This window comes from Calonectris borealis, chromosome 15 (assembly GCF_964195595.1).
Source record: "Calonectris borealis chromosome 15, bCalBor7.hap1.2, whole genome shotgun sequence".
NCBI classification, from domain to species: Eukaryota; Metazoa; Chordata; class Aves; order Procellariiformes; family Procellariidae; genus Calonectris; species Calonectris borealis.
This window is the reverse complement of record NC_134326.1, coordinates 15,951,991-15,969,549: the sequence shown is the minus strand read 5'-3', so window position 1 is coordinate 15,969,549 and position 17,559 is coordinate 15,951,991. Positions and strand designations below refer to the sequence as shown.

Below are 17,559 nucleotides of genomic sequence, written 5' to 3'. Positions count from 1 at the left end.
CAATTGTAGATTTCAACGTGCTTGATGAAAAGTAGGCAAATGTCACCAGGTGCCACTCTACAAAATGAAAAAGCTGAAGAAGAAAGATTTAATTGACTGGAACAGAAATTACGCAGTGAGTCAGTGCTGGGAGAGGAACAGAATTCAGGTCTGTTGGCTCCCACTGCTGCATCCCATCCGCGGGTTCGCAGCGTGGCTGTCCCAGAAGCTCTCTGAGTTGCTCTCTGCACATTATGTTCTCATCTGCTATCAGACAGGAAACATAGAAATTGCATTTAAACAAAGAATTAATAATTGCAAAATGATGCGCTCAGAGTCAGTAGTTCCTATTTTCTTCCCCTGCTGCTGACTTCTTGCCATTGTTTTCCCACCCTATAAAACAGGGTAATAAATTTCACCTGCTTTGTTGGAAGAAGCGTTATTACTTTTTATCTGTGCTGGATTGTGTAGGAGCTAAGTGTTCTTGCAGAGTTGTCAGAGCACACGCTTGCCTTTGAATGGGAAGAAAAGCAGCATGATCTAAAGAAAGGATTGAACTAATATTTCTCCATAAAAATAGAAAATTTAGGGCTTCCTATACATGTATAGAGGAAGGCCTTAGAATAAGGCACCTCTACTTCCTTTGGACTGTTTTAGAGTGAATTTACTGGTGGTGTAGAAATTCTTCTTTCTCTAATAGATCCGTGGAACAAAATTTTGTATTTTTGTCCAGAACAGGTACAGCAAGGACCATAAGAAGTTGAAAATGCACAGGGAGTTGGAAGTCGCTGCTTTTCTAGGGTAAAGTAAGAGAGGTTTTACTTAAAAAGACATGCTGTTCTTGATGTTTCCCCAACTAAAACCAAAACAAAATAACCCAAGAGAATTAGTAGAGCTTCTACTCTCTAAATCTTCTTGTTCGATTTTAATGCTATTTCCAGTGTCCCTGAGAGAAGGAGACCCGCTTGCGTTCTGACATTACTTTGGAGGGAACACGGCTCTTCAGGTAGCTTCCCTCTCTCTGTCATTTAGAGGTCTCCAGCCTTCTTACTCAGGGGTTGCATCTTCTCTCATGCCCATGCTTTCCTAGTTTAGGGACTTGCTCCAAACTGCTAGTCAGACCAGGTCTGACTTTTTTTTGTAGCAGCTTTCAAACATCTGGAGTACATAATCCAGCCCACAAAATTGCTGAGTAGTCTCCTGTGTCACCTGCCCAGCTGTCTGCCCATTCCTCTCCTCTCTCCCAGGGGAGTCTGGTGATGTCCAGCCCCTCTCTGGGTCACTAGGCAGAGGGGAGTCTTGCCCCACTTGTTCCTTTATCATCGTTGTCCCAGATACTAGCTGTTCTCCAGGGCCATCTCTTTACAGTTTTGATTATTTCAAATATTCTGTCGTAGGCACATGGAATGGGGTAACTGGTCTTTCAGGCCATCTCTGCATACCCCAGGAGTCAGCCTGCTGTTACGCTGTTGAATGAAATCAATTTAACAAATAAAGAGGCTAATCTTTTTCTCTCTGGTCCTGGTCACAGTAGTTCTAGGTCTGGTTTTAACAACTGTGAACAATAAAAGTCCCCCCAACAACTTCAAACAGGTGCTTGGGGTTTTATTTTTATTTTTTAAGTAGATGGTCTTTTGTTAATCCAAAGAGCACTATGTGTGCAAAGCTGACTCAGCTGTGCTGTTTGTTCTACCTTTACATTTCCCTCGGCTTGAACAGTCACATTAAAAATGAAATTGGTGTTTTTTAGATTTATCCATTATACGAACGTAACAGCTTTGCTTTTAAAGATCTTACCGTGAGTGTCTGATATGCTTCATAGGAAGGAGCAAAGCCAGAAAGGTGTTAACACTCGCTGTTAGAGGTACCTCGATTAGAGGTACCTGTCTGCGTTTGGTGGAGTGAGGGCTTATACATAAGCCTGCTTGTTTTGATTTAGAGTTAGATGGCCTCTGAAGAGGTTAAAAGCTACTGCAGTGACTACCTACAGCTGAGTGCCTGATGGCTTGTGCTGTTCGGTTGGTGTGGCTGGCCTGCTCCTACTGCCCAGTGTTCAAGGGCTGTTAAGGCAGCTTTGTTGACAAAGTGGGGATGAATTGTTCCAAAGTCATTATTTGAGAGCAGTGACCCAAGGAAACAGAGGAACAGTTGCTGCCTGTTAAACAACTTTTTTTTTAAGCTTTTAGCTAAGTAATTTGATTTTTTTGGTTTAGAATCTTTTGTTCTTCTAGTAACACTGGAGTATTCTATATGCTTTCCTAGTTTCTCTTAGTTTTTCTAGCACTTTGTAATCTTTTTTTTTTTTTTTTTTTAATGTCTGTCTCAATTGAAGAAGCACCGAGAGATAAAGTCCTGGGGCCGCAATTTCTTCCCGTCTTAGTCGAGTAGCTACAGCCTGAGAATCTGTTTTGCTTCATATTTGTGTTGCAGAGTATGGGGAGGCAGATGGGGAGTGCCAGTTACTGGGTGTTCCAGTGCTCTCTGTAAGCCAGCTCTTTTGCTGAATTGCTTCATGAAACCTCTAAAACATGTCGGTGAACAGAGACCCCGCGGTACCTTGGACTGTTGGGGAGGCAGGTTTTCTCTTATGCACTTTGTACTTCTGATTCTTAAGCTTTGGTTAGATGATGGACGTCTCTTTGCCTGAGCAGTCAGCAGATTGCAAAGATACAAACGCTCCTTGACACAAAACAGCATGCCTTTGGTGGGAAGGTTGCTGTAGAAATACCGGTGGGTACTGCTGGAAGGGTGTTTCCCTTCTGCCGTTAGTCTCCAGCCTGAATGATCTTGCTCTGACAACAGTCTCTCCATAGCTTCTTTTTGATTCCATGAATTCACATAGAAGGGATTCAATATGGCCTCTTTTTTTTCTCTTTTTTTTCCCTTCTGCCTCCAAGCTACACTGATTTTGGGGGGCAAAAGGAAGCTCCCGAGGCAAACGTGGTGACTAAATTCTGACCTCTCCTTTGTAACACCAATCTCTGCTAAAGTTTTCCTGGAGAGAGAGAATGGAGTTTATTGGTGCACAGCAGTCTTTGAATGTCAGATGGACTTAATCCAACATGTATTTATCATGACTGAGTTTCTTCCTGCTTCCCATGTCCACCTTATAAATGATAAAGCATTTTATGCAAAGTGAATTGCTGGATTCTCAACTGTAAGTGGCATCTCTGCTAAGAGCCTTAATAGTGGCAGGTGTTGAATGAATCATAGTCCATAAACTCTTCTGTTGTCTCTAGGGATGCTTCTTCCAAAGGTGGTAGCGGCGGTAGTACCAGGAAGGTAAGTTGTGCAGTGGCCCATACTGCGGACTGGTTGAAAACTCTTCAGAGCCATCGTTCCAGCTCATTTCATGTGCACTTAAACATGTTTCCTGAAGTGGGGTTGAGGTTGCTCATTCTTCTTTCCCCACTTCACACCCACCTTTGGTTTCCTGAACTGTCGTGAAATGACAAACTTAAAAATAGATACAGCTATACAAATCTTGTGGGAAGAGCTGCTTGTCCGTCTCTACATCAGATCTATAGCTCCTGTGGGGAACCAAATAAAGGTGACTGAACCAACCATTTCTGCTCTCTGAATCATATGTCTGTAATACAGCAATATAAGAGAAATGCTTGAGGAGACAGATGGGAAGCAGTAAGAGGAAGAATAAAAGTGATAAAAGTGAGTAGAGTGACAAATCCCAAGGTTATGTCCTTGTCTCCAGGGAAAATTAATCCTTCTCAAAGTTAAGGATGATTCGTCTCTTCAATGGCAGCTGAATAGAAATTGTTAGTTGACTGGATTCACTGATGTCTACATGAAGTAATTAAAGAGTGGTGTAATTCAGAAGGATGTGGCCTAAAAATGAATTTATTTATAATGTCTAAATGGTAGATGCTCTCAAAGAAGAGAAGACACTAGATGTTTTCTAGCCTGTTATCAGACAAAGCTGCCTCAAGATGACTCTTAAAGAAGATGAAATGGATGCTGGCACTAGCTTGACTGTCCAAAGTTGTGTTTGGCAGCTGCCTTGCTCTTTGTGTACCTTCCACAGCGCATGTAGTTTTCATCAAAAGCAGTCTGGGGTTGTTTTGAATGAATATACGTTCCTAGAAATGCACTGTGCAGCAGTTTTTCTATTCACCTGAAAAAGAAACCCAGTATAATTAATAAATAGAGTGCTTTATCTTCTTTTGACAAAAAGCACTTTTTTTTTTTTTAAGAATGAGTTTCTTAAAACTTAATGTGTCTACTCTGTGTGGGATACCTCTGTGCTGTTATGTTTCTTGAGCATGGCAAGTATAGTGTGTAACGGTAGAAATTCTCTTTTCCACGTTGTAACTCCATTTACTGGTGAGTAGGTAGTAAATGGACTTTGTAAGGAACAGGCAAACTCTTTGTTACATTAGTCAGGAATTGATGTGTGTGTGGAGAAATACTGACATCCAGCCATCTTGGATTCTTGATATTTGAGGCCTGCAGCCATATTCTGATTCACTTTTCTTTGGTTTGCAAGAAGGACTTGACAAATGGAAAAACCCAGCAGCAACGTTGCACTTGAATAGATCTCCAGTTTGCAGGAGCTGTGCTACTTGCTGTTAAACTGGGTAAGGGCATTACCAGCACACACAGGTAGAAGCACAAGGGGAAACGAGTTTTGAAAACTGCTTTAACCGGCTTATATTCCCCTGTGCAGTGGCAAGGAAACATTTCTTGCATTAAATGATTTTTAAAAAGCCAGCCTCATGTTGTTTCTTTTTGTAGAGCAGAGAACTTAGGTACAAATTCAGTGTTAGCTGGCGTGCCAGGTTTTAGAGCTTGCTTTCTTGGTATACGAAAGGCTCAGTGGTTTTAGTGTGATACAGTCTTGCTTTTGAAAAGGTTCTGAAAAGACAGACTTATTCCTGCTTTCTGACTTACACAGCTATCTTGGGAGTGAATTAACCTGTACTGCAGATATTTAAATGTGTGAAAGAGGGAATCTCAACAGAAATCTGAGTGATGCAGCCCGTATCCGTGCCCCACAGCCTTCTACTGAAGTGGGGACTGCCACAGGGGTTTGTTATTTCTTTGCTCCTTTGTGCTGTGATTTAAACTTGAGATGATGTTTGACCAAGGGCTTTTGTTGATCCAGGAAGCCATCTCAGCTTGGGAAGGTGTATTATTCTTCATTTCTTCAGACAAGCAACCTGTCCCTCTGTGTATGTGTCATAGGTGCCTTACCTGTCTCTTCTCCAGTCTGCAGCCCCTCTGTTTCTCAGAGCAGTCGTGTTTCTTGCCAAGAAGGAAGCAATCGGGAACGGAGATTTTGCTGACCCTAAAAGCCCTTTGGGACAGTTCAGACTGCAAGGCTTCACCAGTTGGCTTCTTCTTTCTTTTCTTTCTTGGCTGGGTTTTCCCCTGTATATGGGAAACCCTAGGGACATCTCCCCCACGCCCTTTTTCTTCCCTTTGAGAGACACTATGGTATCTGATAGATTATGATGGAGATGTTGCTCCCTTCTCGCAATGAATGAGCACTTGTCCAGCACTGGGTCTCCAGTGTGCAGCATGTTGGAATACACATTCCACAGTTCTTCAAATTTCTTATTGCCGTAGCAACATAATCTTTGTAGTATTTTCAAAGTTAACTTTTTGTATCTGTACTCAATAATTCCCCCTTTGTCTAGTTTAGTCAAATCTGCTGTAAAATTTTCAGTTATTTGGTTAACTTAATAGTGAGGTTACATTTCTGCTGTTAAATGTGTTGTACTTGCAAGTCACTTCAAGTAGAGTTATTTGTTAATGAAGCAAACTGGTTCAGCACCAGGCTGTCTCTTTTTTCAGAGAGATCTCAAAGCTATTGATGTGTGATAAAATTAAGATAGTTGTTCACTGTGCACTGGACTCATTATTGATAGTGAGTAATGTCACCAGGAATTAGTGACCTTAACTTCAAATGTGGTATTTGCTGAAAAATAGATGCCACTTCTAAAAGCTGGTTAATATGGGAGGTGGAGAATCAAGCGTTGTTTCAACACCCACATTCTTCTGTGTGAATCACAGCCATGGACCCTTGCTGCTAAGACAAGATGACATGATGTATTTACGCCACCACTGACCTGCTAAAGGTGGAATGTCAGCCATGATACTGATTTTTTAAATTTTTTTTTAATCATCTTTGACATCAGAAATGTAATTTGCTATAATGAATGATCATGTCCTCTAAACACCATCCCCTTTCAGTACGTGCTGCAGAAGTACTTACTATAGAGCCAGTATGCTTCGAAAAGAAGACTAATGTTTAAATATTCAGTTCTTCTGGGGAAAAACATAATCTGTCTGAAGAACAAAAACGTTTTTCCTGCGAGCATTGAGGCTAAATTTCTGAATCATCTGAGGAGTGGAAAAGGATGAAAATTAATGTTTGCTGCTGACTTACAGTGCCTGAATTCTGTTCTGTGACCAATGTGTTGCACTTTTGTTTGGCTGCTTGATTAACTGGAATCCAAAACACAGTCCAAGAGCTGCAAACAAATCTTTCCCTTGCCCCTTCGTTAAATCAGTAAAAATAGACCTCGCAGAAGGGTATATGGAGACATCCCACTGCTGCTCGCTCCAGAGTTGTGTTTCGGTGCTCCACAGGCAGAGCTAAAGCATCTGCCGTCTCTTTGCAGCGGCCCCACGCAGTGAGTCAGTAGTGTAGGGAGATTTATGAGCTGTGCTCTGAATGTCTGCCCTAGGTGACACGGCCAGTGCGTTGGTCCTCTGTTTGTGCCGGGGACGGGTGGGCACGCTTGAGGGTTACAACAAATGCTGTAAACTGAAGGAGGAATCAGTGTTCTTCCTTCTCTGATATGAACTCCTTTAGGTATCAAGAGTTTCCCTTCACTACAAGACATTCAAATTTAACCACCGTCTAGTTAGTTATACTTACAAGTAGTACTTTTTTGTATTGCCTCAAGTTCTTTGCTTTTTGTTCATGAAAAAGTTAACAGCATCTTACAGAGTTGTTGCTGTAGTATTTTATTGAAGCTCTTTTCAGACTCCAGAGATGTCAGAGAGGATTTTTCTGTTCGGAGAGGTGGTAATCTTCAGTGAAATAATGTATTTATTGCTTCATTTCCTGAAATATTTCAGATCCAGACTTGAAACTGTTCAGGTGTATATAAAGCACGCCCTGGCAGAAAGCCCTGCCTGTAGCAGCTCCTGCTGAGGGAGTGAGCTCATCCCCGTTCTCAGGGCAGACATTTGAAGTATCTACTCCAGAAAAAAATGCAGTGTTTGGGTAGACATCTTCTGCCCTCCCTGTCACCCATATTGCACTGTCAATCAGATAGATTTGAAAGGAAAGTCAGAAATCACCCCAGGGCTGATGATGTCAACTTGCCCCGTTCTGTTGGGTTTGACCTACCATGGCCTCTGCGTAGCCAGCCTTGGACATGATTGATTGTGGCTCAGATGAGCACTACTGCATCTGCCTCTGGCTTGTTAAATACTGTGATGCTTTCTGTGGCTCTAGGAGATCCTGAAAAATGAACGCGAAGAGCATATACTTCTATCTGAAGAAAAAAAATGTTTGAACAGTCCATATTAGTCTAGGTATAGCTTTTGAAGTCCATCTGATACTTATTGGCACTTGAAATCTGCCATCCTTTTGTTCGGCTCCATTGAGGTGCCCCCATCTGCAATTTTACCTCGCTGTCCACTTGTGCAACTGCAATAAGGTGAGACGAAACATGTTATTTCTGTATTTCTGAGAGGGCTGTTGCACGCCTGTCCATCAGACAGCTGGGGTTCTGCCTCAGACCTCACTTAATCATGCTAAGGTTTGTGAATTCTCTGCTTGAACCTATTTAAGAATGATCCTTGTGCTGCTCTTCTTCATAATGCTGTTTGACCAGTTTGTTGACATTCCTATCAGGGAGGTGAGAAAGTTTTTGATTACGTCCCTTCAGCATTGGATTGAGAAAAAAGTACTGATGTTAGTTATGAATGTTGGTTCCTGCAAAACTCTCACATTGCCAAACAGCCTTTTTTTATTTCTTTGTTTGCAACCATGTTCTCCATTGAAAGAAAAGACAACAGATACACTAGATGTGTCAGGAAATTCCTTTGTTATACTGATGACAGCCTAGTTCTATCTTTAGCCTTGTATTCTGGTATTGCAAGGTCCAGCCCTCCCTTTATGAGGATACGTAGGACCTGGAGGAAGAGCTTTCCCAGCAAAAAGTTTGTTGTTTCCACTTTGCAGCTATGTCAGTTGATTGACTCAAAGAATTACTTCACCTTTTACAGGTTTTGCCTTTCTGAGCGAAGGAAGAAAGTTGCCAGAAGCTAGAGATAAATAACGTGCTGGTCGTCCTGTGGAAACTGTACGTCTGCATCCTTTGTAAGCGTAAAGTAATATCCCTGCGTGAAAGCGGGGTAGACTGCTGCACAGTACTGCAGGTTAAGAGAGCTCGTTTAGCAGTTACTGCGAGGCAGTGAACATGCTGTAAATCTACACCCTGGTTTCTCATGGTCATTTTGGCTATGACTACAAGACTATCAAAATGGATATTCACGGTGTAGTGCAGTGCGTCTCGCTGTGTTATGAGCTGGCTGGTGTAACCTTTCTGAACATCCAGTCTTCCTCCAGCATTCGTAATATCTTCCACTGCTGTGAATGTGCCAGTATCAGAAGTCTGTAAGGCAGCTTTTGCAATATATAGAGCACGAGGTTCCTCTCTGTTCCTAGGGTACAAATACTCTTCCAAGTGACCAATGCCTCAGGAACCTGGAGGCTTATTGGAATTTTTACTGCAGGTGCTTGTAGGAACATCTGACCTGAGGGCAAGTAAAACCTGTTCCCCTTTACCATGCATACAACTCCGTAGCCTCCTCCCTCATACATTACAAATCATCTATGGTGTCTAATCCTCATTCTTTTCTCTTCCCAGGACAGTGTAAGTGATCCCCTGAAATCGCTTTGAGCTCTGTGATATAGGCAGGAAGCCAGTGGCAAAAGGAGAGGGGGTTTGTCTAGTGGAGTCTAGAAGTTAATCAGATTTTTAACCCTTAGGTCTGATAGGAGCTATGGCTTTCACAAATCTCTGATTTCTTGGGGCTTAGGGTATCCCGTTACAATAACTCTTGTCAACTTTGTGGATTTATTTGAGAAGTTTACTTGATTTACTTATTTATTAGAATTACATGTAATTAATGAGGCCTTCTTTGGGGTTCCATTCTCTACTTACTGCTGGGATCTCATATCTCTTGTGTCTCACAAACATACATTTCATTGAATCCTCTGCAATTTTTATCTTCTTTTGACTCAGAGTTTAAATCAGAGTTTGCAAGATAGCTCTGTTCCCTGGCCATGCCAGCATCTCCATCATTCTCTTCAAAGTTTGATGTTTTGCTATCCCTTGGGCTTCCAACTTGCCCTTCTCTGAATGCGTAAACCCAACTACTGTTTTCACCATCCTGGATCAGACTAAAATTGTACTTTCTCAAGCTGTGGCCAGTATCAGATGCTTTATGGGAAGATGCCTGGTACCCTAAAGAGTATTTTTCCTTTATCGAAGTATAAACCCTCCTAATCCGAAGCATTTATTTTCCAAGCAGATGAGGCATGCACATACCCAGTCCTTTTTCTTTTGGTTTGGTAGTCTCTTGGACTTACTGCTATCATGTGTCAGTGAGAAAAAGCTAGCCAACAGTGTTTGTCTCTTATTCCAAACCTGTCTCTTTCCATTCCCTGGCTGTTAATGTTAATTGTTTTGATCATTTCAGCATACTCCTGCAAGCTTAAATACACCTCCCCTGCTTGCCTTCCCTTGTGCTGCTTGAGTCAGGTTCTGGATGTCATCCTTCAAGCTTCTGCGTTCATCCATAAGATCTCAGCTGAGCTTTCCTTCTTCCTTCCTACCATCCAGTCTGCTCTCATTGCTTCTTTTGCATATGTTGTCCACTCTTGATTCTGTGTTATTCCTTAATGTCTGTCCTTATCTAAAAATGTGTTAATTCTACAAAACAAAGTCGTTAAAGCTTTATGCAATTCTCCTGGATTGTTCTGTACTCTTCTTGTATGTGCCTCTAGAATGTAAGTTCAAGGCTGGGATGCTGTTTGCCTGGAGTTCTTTGCCTAGCGAGCTGTGTACGCGCACTGTGCTCATACATTAAGTGATCCTTAAAGTGCGTTAAGGGCCTCGTGTGACAACTGTTGCGAATGTGCTGTACTGTCCTTGCAGGGAGGCTTCAGCCTGTAAATACAGACCCAAGAGTTCTCAAAACTCCGGGCAAATCAGATCTAGAGACTTGCTTAAAGCCCTTTTTAGATGTGTGTCATGGTAGTAGAAGAGAGAGGGAATGTAACGTTGTGGTAGAAGAGGTGGAAGCAGAATAGCACAGAGGGGGTGGACTGTCTGTAAGCACTTAAAAGCCAGGCGATAAATGTGGCTGGGAGCCATTGATCGCTTTCAGTATTGTCTTTGCCTAATCCTAGCCTACTTACGCCATGTAAAACTTAATTTGTGGGGTTTGGGTGTTACTTACGTGATTAAAATGGCAGCCTGAGAGGAGAGAACACTGCCATGACATCAACTTTCCACTGAGTTATTTAAAAAGCTAGATTTTTTTTTTTTTTTAAATCCTGTGATGGGTCATCATTTTAATACTAGTAAATATTTCTCACTGTGAGAACAAATTTCCTTTTATAGTATCCACATGCTGCTGTTTTTACTGAATCCAGCACAGAGCTATTTCCTATTTCTAATTGTTCACTCACACTCAGCAGTTCTTGCGTGTTCCTGTGCGCTCTCTCGCTCTCTCTTTCTTTCTCTCTCAGCTTTTTTAGCCTCGCTGATCTATTATTGTGGCTTTGGCGAGACGACGCCAGCTTTCAGCGTTTAATGGGCTGCGAGCAGGAGCGATCAGCTACTTCCTCTGCCTGTGAGACCATGATGTCATCAGCTACTCCGGGTTGCTTTACCATCCGCTGCTGCTGTTGCTTTGGTGTATGTGGAAAGAATGTAAACAGCACTTTCCAGATGTTCTCAGGGCAGCTGGAGAGCCATAAATGGACTGTTTGGTTCAGGAATATTGCTAATCTTTTTAGGAGATGGCCGTGAATGGAGTCATAAAAACATATAGCTGCAACGCATATCCTGTGCAGCATGCCCTGTCAAGTGTATCACAGTGGGTTGTTGGAACGGTTAAGTGATTACATAGCGTGTTCAGGACTTGAGCTGAGTAGGAGAACTGTCTTTATACCCTCTCTCCTTCCCTCTCTTACCCTTCCTTCCTCCAGCTTCAACTCCTGAGTGAAACACAGCAACGATGTCCTTCTGATCTCATGCACAGCAAATGCTGTTTTGTTCACCCAGAGTGCCTTCAAGTTGTAAGTGATCTCAACAGATGAAGAGCGAAGAGAAGAAAGATGATCTAGTTTTTAAATTCTCGGTATAATATTTGGTGTAGTAGGAACTGCTGAATAAACATGGGGATGTTTCATCTTGGTGCAGTGTAGAATAAGAATTTGGAAGCCGGTGTCTCTCATGCCTCTCCAGAGCTGGAAAAAGCATCAAATCTCACCCACTTGTGGTATATCCAAAAAAAGCCTGTTTTGGGGGAGAACCAGTCACTTCCTTCTTTAGGGGGTGTGTGTGTTTTTAATGCATTAATTAATTTTTATTGAGTGGTGGAAAAACTGATGTCAGAGCTGCATTGCGGCTGGATGTGCAGGAACACAAGGTTGTAGGAAATAATACAGCTAACATCATAAGGGCAGTGAAAGTTTAACCATGGAGAGTTTAAAATAGCAAAGCTGAGCCATATGGATATTAAAAGATATGACTGAATCAAAACAACGTTCTAATATTAAACTAGATTTTGCTGGGGGAGTAGCAAACTTCTTGGGTTAATTTCTCCTGTGTATCCAGTCTCCAAGGGTAGGTTTCTTGTCTCAACACCTTGATTTCTGACTTTGGTGGTGTCAGTTTCTGGTTATTGCAGGATACAAACTGCAAGGGGCAATACAGGTTGTGTCTCGCTGGTTTTTTGCCGGGCCTCTTTATTCAGGAGTCTGTAGAGTATCCTTTTCCTTTTACGGTGGTCTATAAACTTGTCCAGCATGACTTCTTCCCTGGCACTTCTCACAGTTCGGATCGCACAGATCCATGACAGCAAGGGGAGGGAGGTGGAGAGAAGTGCTTTGGAAACTGGAGCCAAGAAGGAGCGCAGTTACATAATTGTACAAAAGAAAAAGGATTTTTTGTTCTGTTTTGTTTTTCCTTCTCATTTCCTTCTGCGAACTGAAAAAACGTTGTTGGAAAGCTGGATGGAAAAACTTCAGCATCATTCATCCCTGGGGGGACTTGGAATGTATTGAAATGTTCCACCTGTTTTATGGCTGTTGCTTTTCCTCTTTCAGGTTTGACATCTACAGGAAGGTGCCAAAAGACCTTACACAGCCAACCTACACAGGGGCTATTAGTAAGTAACACTTCTTTTTGATGTCCTTGCATACCCCTGGTCTAAAATTAAAGATCATTTGCTTCTCTGTCTCCGGGGAATTTTTTTAAAGGGATATTAAACACTGGAAAGGGTATCTTTTGTTGCTGAGACAGCTTATTTTGCCCAATCTGTCAGGTTGTACTAAATGGCAGAGTAATTTGCATGGATTCAGAATCTCAACAATAAAAAGTAGTAAAGATAAATTGTCATGAAAGGGAGCTCCTAGAAGCTAGTGCTGAAATACCCGCTTTGCTAGCTGCTGAGGTAGCTAGAGAGCTTTTTGCTGGTGTCTTCCCATGAACAGAAGTTGTGAGTTTGCTCCAGACGCTGGTGGGGAGGATGATTGCAGATTTTTTTACCTCTCTTTGGTAGGCATCCCCTCAGTCAGCATGAAAAACAGCTGGTAACAGTTGCATTCACAGTTAGTGTACCCAGGCATTTGCTTGCTGAAGAGACTTGAGGAACCAAACTGCAAACAGGGAATCCAGGTTCTGGATCGGTAAGGAGCAGTGTGGGTGGCAAGATGTGGTGGCCAGCGGTGAAGATGATTTGGGAAGCACATATTTCTCTCACAAAGTATTCAGGGGATTCATCTGATGTTGTAGGTGGGACTAATGAGCAGAGATCTTATTTTGTTGTTATTTGTCATGCTTTTAAAGAAGAAAAATTGCTTGGTCAGAAACCACCGATAGCGATCCACTCTCACTCCCGTGTATCAATACATAGACTTCGGCTGATATAAATCTCTTGCCTTGGGCCCGTTTTCCTTCCTTCCTCCTCCTGAGGGAGGCTGTAGGCTGAGTAATGCAATTTCACACAATTATATGCAGTGAGCGCACTGTGTGGAGTGGTAAACATTGATCAGGTTGATCCTGCCAGGCCTGTAATTAGACGCCTAATGCAGCTTTCCTGTTCCATTGAACAGTGACTTCCTTTGATCGTGTAGCTGTGCTCCATTCATCCATTCTTGTAGATGGGTCAGTAGCCTTGTATGTCATTGCTGACGTGAGTGATGTCATATCCCTTGGTGACAGCAGGCATCAAATAGAACTGAGTCAGTAGCAGTGAATCAATGGACACAAAGGAAAGCCCCCTGTGAGCTAAAGAAAATCCTCGCTGTGAGGATGGTCAAAGACTGGAACAGCTTGCCCAGAGCGGTGTGGAGTCTCCATCATTGGAGATACTCAGAACAACTAGACCCAACCTGCTTTAGCTGACCCTGCTTTGAGCAGGGGAGTTGGATGGGATGATCTCCAGAGGTCCCTGCCAGCCTCAACTATTCTGTGCTCCTGTGAAGATAGCACGTTACTCTAAATATTTACTTTCAGAGAGTCGTTGTCCTCCGTGTTCTCCTGACCGCTGAATTACTTGTATGTTGACTCCCTTTTAGGTTGCTGAAACTGTGAACAAAGGGCTTGAATAAAACTGTTTGCTAATTTAGAGGCGTATGAGATTTAGTGTTTTGAAAGAACACTTTGAACTTGTTAGTGATCCTGCTTCTTTTCTGTTTTGGAAACTAAGAGTTCCCACACTATAACTGGGCTCCCTTTGAGAATTTGTCTTGTTATGAATCACCTGCAAAAGAGTATGTTTTAGAAACAAAAAAACCCATCAAAGGCCATCCAGTGTTAGGCTTTCTGATCTGCAGTAAACAGCTCAAGTGATAAGTCTGTTGTGGGAAGGCTTGAAGGCTGTGACTCTTACTTAAAGTTATTAGCTGACTTATTTCTCTCTATTGTTATTTGCAGCTTCTCAGGCTTTGATTTTCTTCTCTGACTGGTTCTCCTTCTTTTTGTCAGAGTGTTTTTAGACAGGCTGATATAAGCTTTTGAACCACACAGTCCACCAACAAACTGTGGTGGCTTTGCATGTGAGGATCTTGTGTGCAGCTTTCCTAATGGGCTTTCTGTCTGACCAAGCCTCTGACTTGTAATTTGAAAGCCAGTAATCCTGCATGTTGTAGGAGGCTGTGAATGAGACCAGCCCATCGCCATGCAGGTTTGAAGCCTGGGAAGGTTGCATGATTTTGTGATAAATGCTTTAGGGAAGTCAGCTTGTAATAACACTAGGGGTTTGGGGGTAGGGAAAGGTTCTGCCTCATAAAAAAAATCTTCTAGGATCTAGTAAATACGTGAAACAACTATGGCTGCTACTGTATTTTGGCTTTCTTTAAGTCTTCCAAGGTTTACAGAGCAGATATAAAATAGCCCGTAGTAGCTGACTATTAATTTAGGCCCTTCCCACGTGACTTCTGCTGAAACTTGAGTTCAGTATCACTTCGGGTGCTGAAGGCTTTCTGGTGTAGGAATGGATTTACCGCAGGATTCCTACAAGGTTTTTTTGATTGTAAAAAGGCCTTTTTTTGAAAAGTTTGAGGTTTATTAGGGAAGAAGGAATAGATCAGATTACGGAAGAAAAGAGATGGAAGGTACCAGCTCTGCTTCTGACCACCAGGGTTAAAGTGGCCAACTCCTCTGGGGAAGAAGCAGCTCAGGGAGAATAAGTGTTAGGGTATTTTGGTGGAGAAGAGCAGGCGATCTTGAACACAGACAAGTTCAAAAGCCAACTGGAAGGTTATTGAGCCTTTCTGATATGTAGGGGTTTGTAATTTCAAAAATTGCAGTGAACGCGGTGCACAAGATATTTCAAATCTGTGTAGCAACCCTCCTGGCTAACAAAAATTAGTAGGAATGAAGGAACCAAGAACAGTCCACTGCAGTTTACCGGAGTGAGGTTTGTATAGAACAACATACCCGCTGCTGTAGACTTCTCTGAAAAGTGTGCAGAAGTTACTCATTCCTTTTTCTCAACAAAAATCTCTTCTTTCAGGCAGCATTGCGATCCCTGCACTAAGCCAGTCGTGCCATTGTTGTCCCTCTTCCACCAGATGCTTGTGCCAGTCTTTGCAGGCCTTCCAAGCCCTGTGTAGCGTGTCTGTGATGCCAGCACACGGCCGTTCTAACAGACCTGACTAACGTGGTGAGAACTTGGCCATGTTTGGGTATGTAGGCAGCAGCAGCACGTGCCCTGGCTGGCTGACAGTTGGCATCTGGCTGGACAGAAGCCGTCTGACTTCTTGAGAGAGAGGCCTGCAACTCGGACAGCTGCTGTAGCAATCCTGCTCTTTAACAGTCAGCGTGGACGCATAGTTTGCGTGCACATGTTGTATGCACACATGGTAATGTTATCCAGAAATACTCTATGCTGTTTGGAGGCTGGAGTTTTAAATACACATCAGGAAATATCAAAGTTATGATTCACATGGCATCTGTAACAAGACCCATTCCTTGCACTTCATAGCAGTTTGCTCCATTGAACAATAAATACTGTTAATTTTATGCCTTAATATAGACATGGATCCACGTTCTCAGTCTGTATGATGTGTTAAACACTTCGCGTTTCTTTCATTTCTTGTGGGGTGGGGAGGAAGAGCCAGGAATGTACATGGATGGGGTATGTATCAGAAGGGATATGTACAAAAAGGTTAGGTTGTTGAAGCTAGTGTAGGAAAAAAAAAGCTTGGGAGAATTTCCCATCCTTTTGGGATTACTGATTAGCCAACAGCAGTGTGTTCCAGCGTGTCTAACACCAGCAACATTTGATGCATTGATCGTGTTATCATATTAGAGTTTTAAGAAACCTGTCTTAGATGGTCCTTCGAGCTCTGTGGGAACATTGCAGTGCTCTTGCAGTGAAGCTAAGCTGTATGCATTAATTGTTTTATTTTGTCTGATCCTAGCCTTTAATCTACTTTCCCAAATATAATACAGTTGTCAAATGTGGGTGGCAGAAACTGCACATTTGCATGGAAGCAAGTAAAGGCCTTCACTATGAAATAAGTAGCTGAAGCACTGTGTGCGTAAATTCTTATGCTGGGAACGTCGTCTATGCCTGCAGCTCCACGCTAAGGAGAGGAGCTCGCGTTCTGTGTCTGAAAAAACGTTGGCTCAAGAGACAGATTAACACATAAGTCTTTCACATAAGTCTCATGCCAAAGACACCCCCCTGTCCTGAAAATGTGTGTGTACAAGAGGAGTTTAACACAAGAGCGGCCATGCTAGGCAGGTCGGTGCAAATGTCCATGTAGCCTAATATCCTCTTCCAGGAGCGGTCAGCAGCAGGTGCCTGAAAAAGAGCACGAGGGCAGGTTAAACACGTCGCCAGGCTTCGGTCAGTTGGCGGTTCTGAACTTCTTGAGCTAGAGGTGGTTCCTTTGTGTTTAGTAGCCCTCAATGGATTTCTTCTTCAGGGCATGTCTGATTCCTTTTTGAAATCTTACAGACTTTTTTTTAAGCATCCCCAACATCCATAGTCAAGAATTTTCAGATTTTAATTAGGTGTTGTGTAAAGGAACACCTTCTCTTGTTTTTAACCTCCCCCTTCCCTCCCATTCCCATACTGGAAGAGACAGTGAGTGGTTGTTCCCCATTTATCTCCTTCAGGCTGCCCATGATTTTATATACCCCTCTCATGTCCACCCTCAGTAATCCCCTTTACAGGTTGAAAACTGACTACATAGTTTGAAGACTGGCAAAAGCAATGAGGAGCTTTGAAAGTCAGTCCCTGCCAGGTGTTTCAGGGCATTTTTACAGGATTTTTTTAGATATAGGTTAGTGAAATTTTACTGTACTGTATTTGGTAATGGTGTCACAAGCCTTCCCTGCAAGAGCTGAATTGGAGGATGGACTTGAGGGAGCAAATACTTTGTATACTGGAAAAGGAGAAGATAGTTTGATGATGGAAATGGTAGAGAAGAAAGTTAAAAAATTGGAAGAAAGAGAGAAAGCTCTGGGAAAGAATTTACAGTTAGTAGTACCAGGCTTGCATAGAAGTGCTGGAGAGCAGAGAGGTCTAGCTGATGCTGTGGAAAGCCTTTACAGGATGATAAGGAGCAGAGAGGAATATGGGAAGCAATTAAAGAAGAAAGGATTGTGTCTTTGTCAAACGCTCTCCCCTGCATACTGCCAAAGATCAGAGATCTTGTGTCTCTGCTGTTCGGTGATTAACAGTAAGAAACACTGGATCAACTAATCTTGTGCCTAGGTTGCTTTTTTTGTGCTCTTACATAGGTGTACATGTTCTCATAAGAATTTGCTGCTGTGCTTTAAGTAGACCTTT

At 42.5% G+C, this 17,559-nt stretch overlaps 1 protein-coding gene across 1 annotated transcript in view; it reads left to right on the top strand.

Moving 5' to 3' along the window:
- Positions 1 to 17,559, top strand: part of ERGIC1 (endoplasmic reticulum-golgi intermediate compartment 1) — a 61,178-nt gene that overhangs the window by 10,247 nt on the left and 33,372 nt on the right. Inside the window, exon 2 of the mRNA XM_075164397.1 lies at positions 12,359 to 12,420. Coding sequence (XP_075020498.1) covers positions 12,359 to 12,420 — 62 coding nt within the window. The remainder of the gene's footprint in view (positions 1 to 12,358; positions 12,421 to 17,559) is intronic.